Genomic DNA, 4,342 nt, shown 5'->3' on the forward strand with positions numbered 1-4,342 from the left:
GCCGCTGCTCGCCCGCCCGGCCGCCGCGCGCGCCCCCGACTCGGAGCGCGAGGCCCGGCGCAGCTTCCTGGCGCTCAGCAAGCAGGTGGACTCGCGCAGCCTCTCCAGCGACACCATTGAGCTGTGAGCGGGGGGCAGCACCCCCTCCCTGCACCTTTTTGGGGCTTCTTTTTCTCCTTGCCCCCCGCTCCTGCCCCGATTCCCCGGCGCCGTTTGGCACCGTGCGGCCTCTGCCTCCGTGGGGCTGGTGGGGCCGCGTCCCGCGCTGGGGAGAGCCCCCGTGGGGCCGGGCGGAGGGAAGGGGGGAGCTGGTCTCAGCCAGGTCTATTTGTGCCAAAAGAGAGAAATAAAGTTTATGTCTCCAGAGTGCAGCCCTGGGGCCTCTGCTGACGCCCCTGCTGGCCCCGTGCCCCCCACGCAGCTCCCACAGGCCCCAGGCAGCGGGCCAGCAGCCGGGCTGGGTGAACAGGGAGCTTTATTTCCTGAGATGTGGACAACACGGACAGATGGACACACCGACGGAGAGCGGCGAGGCCAGGCGCATGCAGCAGACAGGGCGGCCGGGCCGGACGGCGCCCGCGGCCCCGCGCAGGGCGGCAGCCACGGGCAGCGGGGCCGGGGACCGCGGCAGGACGGGCCGGGGCCGCCTCTGCCCCAAGGGGACCCCGGGTGCTGCCACGTGCGCCGCGTGCCAGCCCCGTGGTGACACTGCGGCTCCCCCGCGCCCAGGGGCAGCAGCCTGAACCGCGGCCAGCGCCGCGGCCACCGCTCCGTGCCCGGCTCCGAGCCACCCTCGGCACAGCCGGGCTCCAGGGAGCAGCACGGGGCGCTTTGGGGTCCTGCCCACCCTGTGGGTGTGGGCACCTCCCTGCTCCCGCTCCGGGAGCACGGACGAGGCCCCAGACCCAGGGCTCTCCCTGCACTCGGGAGCAGGGCCGTCCCGCGAGCCTGGCCAGATCCCCCTGGCCACAGCGGGATGCAGGGCGGGATGCAGAGCACAGGGGCCCGTGTGGCACATCCCGCCCAGCTCAGCCGGCCGCTCTGGGCACCCATCCCAGCTGTGCCAGGGCGGCGAGGGCACCGAGAGCCCAGGCACCCACGGGACACAGCGCAGGGCTCCCCAGGAACCGAGAGCCCCAGCTCAGGGGACACCCAGACAGGGGACAACCCGAGCAGGGGACAACCTGCTCCTTGGCACGTGGCGGTGCCAAAGCAGCGGCCGGGCGCTCGGCAGGGCTGCGCTTGCGGGAGGGGGATCCCTGCCGGATCCCGGTGGGAAGGAGGGAAGGCCGGGAGCCCTAGCACTGGTTCCACAGGACGGGGGAGAGGTGAGATCCTACTCTAGGGAAGGGCTGGGGGGTCTCATGCAGGGCGGGTGCAGCCCCCAGCTCCGCGCACGGGATCCGGCCTTGGCGGCCAGCCCTGCTCCGAGCGCCGCGCGCCCCGGGCCGCGCGCGGGGGCCGTGCCCACGCCGTGGCCGTGCCCAGGGCTATCTACCCTTCATGAAGCCGTCGAGGACGCGGTCGCCGCGGTCGGAGAGCCAGTAGCCGGCCATGGCAGCCACGGCCCCGATGAAGATGGCGGTGAAGACCATGTCGCCCTTGGCGGCGAGCGTGGCGAGGGCGCAGATCACCACGCCGAAGAACATCTGCTGCAGCACCACCACCTCGTCCTCCGTCACGTCGTCGAAGAAGCCCTTCTCGGGGGCGTCTGCATGGGGAGCACCCACGGGTGAGGGGAGAGCAGGGCGCGCAGAGCCCCGCGCTGCCACCCCGGCCCCGGGGGCCAGGCCGTACCGGGCGGCTTGTCCTCCACGCACTGCCCGTCCCTGCGGACGTGGCCCGCGGCGCACACGCAGCGGTAGCCGCCCTCCGTGTTCTCGCAGACCTCCTGCGCGCCGCTGCACACGGGCTCCTCGGCGCTCGCGCACTCGTCCACGTCTGTGGAGAGACGCGGCGCTCGCGCAGGGGACGCGGGGACAGCAGCGGCACCCGGCCCGCGGGAGGCCACTCACCGAGGCACTTGGCTCCATCCCGCCAGTAGCCCTTGTTGCATTTCTTGCAGCGGGCCGGCCCCGCGCCCATGCAGCCGATGCAGGCCGTGGAGCAGTCTGCAGAGGGGAGGACACTGAGCCCGGCTGCCAGGGCACTGAGCACCGTCACCAGGAGGCCCATGGGCAACCTCCCAAGCGGCGGGGGAGAGGCAGCGGGTCCCGGGTGCATCACGGCGCGGACACCCCGCACGGTCCTCTCACCTCGGCACTCGTAGGAGCCCTCGGTGTTGACGCAGAACTGGTTGGCTCGGCAGTGCGCCATCTCCGTGCCGCACTCATCTACATCTGCGGGACACGGGGCGAGTGAGGGGGGCGGCTGGCTGCACCCTCCGCTCCATCCCCACTCCAGCACCCAGGGCCTCGTCCCCAGCCGGCGCCCCGAGCTGCACCCTGAGCCCTGTCCCCGTCGGCGCGCGCGGCACTCACCGACGCAGCGGCGCTCGTGCAGCACCCAGCCCCGCTTGCAGCGCAGGCAGCTCGAGTCCTCCGGCCCCGTGCAGCGCCCGCAGGCCCAGTAGCACTCTGCAAATGGGGAGCACGGGGCGGGCATGGGCACCGGCACCCGGCCCGGCGGCACCGCCGTGTCCCGCACCGGACACCTACCGGCACACACCAGGTGGCTCTTGTTGCGCGACGCCTCGTAGTAACCGTCGCCGCACTCGGCGCAGAAGGGCCCGCCGTAGCCCGGGCTGCACACGCACAGCCCGGTGCCGCCGCGCGTCCCGTCCCCGTCGCACTTGCCGTTGCCGCTGCAGGGCTGCCGGGGGCCGCCGGCACAGGCTGCAAGGAGACGGCGGCGGCTCAGGGACCCCCGCCAGCCCCAGCACCCCTATGGGGAGCCGGTCACCCCATTGCCAGCCCCAGCACCCCTATGGGGAGCCGGTCACCCCCCCCGTCAGCCCCAGCACCCCTATGGAGAAACGGTTCACCCACCCCGCCAGCCCCAGCACCCCTATGGGGAGCCAGTCATGCCCCCCGTCAGCCCCAGCACCCCTATGGGGAGCCAGGTCACCCCCCGCCAGCCCCAGCACCCCTATAGGGAGCCGGGTGACACCCCTGCCAGCCCCAGCACCCCTATAGGGAGCCGGTACCCCCCCCGTCAGCCCCAGCACCCCTATGGGGAGCCGGTCACCCCCCCATCAGCCCCAGCACCCCTATGGGGAGCCAGGTCACCCCCCGTCAGCCCCAGCACCCCTATGGGGAGCCTGTCACCCCATTGCCAGCCCCAGCACCCCTATGGGGAGCCGGTCACCCCCCGCCAGCCCCAACACCCCTATGGGGAGCCGGTCACCCCATTGCCAGCCCCAGCACCCCTATAGGGAGCCTGTCACCCCCCTGCCCGCGCCAGGCCACTCACGCAGGCACTCGGGGCCGTAGGTGCCGGCGGGGCAGCACACGGCCAGCCTGTCCATGCAGAGCCACTGGAAGAAGTCGGGGTGCTGCTGCCGCCTGGGGACGCGGGGACGGGGCGCTGAGGGCCGGGGCCGCGCGGCGGCGGTGCCACCCGCCCCATCCCCGTCCCCGTCCCCGTCCCCGCGCTCACTCGTGGAACCACCAGCGCTCCACGTGCTCCTCGCTGCGCTCCAGCAGCTGGTGGCAGGCGAAGTCGGCGGGCGCGCAGACGCTCTCCAGCACCTCCAGCAGCCGGGTCTCGCTGTGCACAGCGGGGACACGCGTGGGGACGGCCGCGTGGGGACACCCGCGCGGGCCCCGTGCCGCCCCGCGTGCCCCCTCACCTGTGCTTGTACTTGGCCAGCTTCTCCTCCTCCCAGGCCGTGTTGCCGCCGCCGAAGCCCTCGCGCTCCGTGCGCTCCAGGCCCTGCGCGCGGGGCCGGCAGGGCGCTCGTGAGCCCCCCGTGTGTCCCCGTGTGACCCCACGTGTCCCCGCGTGTCCCACGCGCAGCCCCAGTGTCCCCACGGCTCCACGTTCTCAGGGCCGAGTCGCCTCCGTCCTGCAGCTTCGCGGCTGCCTGGCTCCCACTCGTGTGCCCAGGTCACGTCACTGTGGCTGTGCCACCCCTCCCAGTGCCACCCCGTACCCGTGTCACCCCCGTGCCCCTCAGCCCCATGTATCACGCTTCCCAGTGCCGTGACACCCATAAACCATGAACTGTCACCCCTACACCCCAGTGCCACCCTCATGACCCCCAATGCCACCTTCTGTGTCACCCCCGATGCCACCCCTACGCATGGCACCCCTCGCCTCCAATCCCCATGGCACGTGACCCCGCAGTGCCACCCCAGCCCCAAAACAGGGGACACCCCCCCAGGGCCACCCCTGCAGTGTC

At 73.0% G+C, this 4,342-nt stretch overlaps 1 protein-coding gene across 1 annotated transcript in view; it reads right to left on the minus strand.

The window, feature by feature from the left end:
- Positions 1 to 1,451: 1,451 nt before the first annotated feature.
- Positions 1,452 to 4,342, minus strand: part of CRELD1 (cysteine rich with EGF like domains 1) — an 8,380-nt gene continuing 5,489 nt past the window's right edge. Inside the window, exons 12-20 of the mRNA XM_026052618.1 lie at positions 3,791 to 3,873; positions 3,598 to 3,708; positions 3,412 to 3,503; positions 2,658 to 2,834; positions 2,481 to 2,576; positions 2,256 to 2,339; positions 2,016 to 2,111; positions 1,798 to 1,941; positions 1,452 to 1,711 (exon numbers count right to left, since the gene is read on the minus strand). Coding sequence (XP_025908403.1) covers positions 1,491 to 1,711; positions 1,798 to 1,941; positions 2,016 to 2,111; positions 2,256 to 2,339; positions 2,481 to 2,576; positions 2,658 to 2,834; positions 3,412 to 3,503; positions 3,598 to 3,708; positions 3,791 to 3,873 — 1,104 coding nt within the window. The 3' untranslated portion in view covers positions 1,452 to 1,490. The remainder of the gene's footprint in view (positions 1,712 to 1,797; positions 1,942 to 2,015; positions 2,112 to 2,255; positions 2,340 to 2,480; positions 2,577 to 2,657; positions 2,835 to 3,411; positions 3,504 to 3,597; positions 3,709 to 3,790; positions 3,874 to 4,342) is intronic.

Source organism: Nothoprocta perdicaria, unplaced genomic scaffold, assembly GCF_003342845.1.
Source record: "Nothoprocta perdicaria isolate Ctin4 unplaced genomic scaffold, notPer1 scaffold_9, whole genome shotgun sequence".
Taxonomy (NCBI): domain Eukaryota; kingdom Metazoa; phylum Chordata; class Aves; order Tinamiformes; family Tinamidae; genus Nothoprocta; species Nothoprocta perdicaria.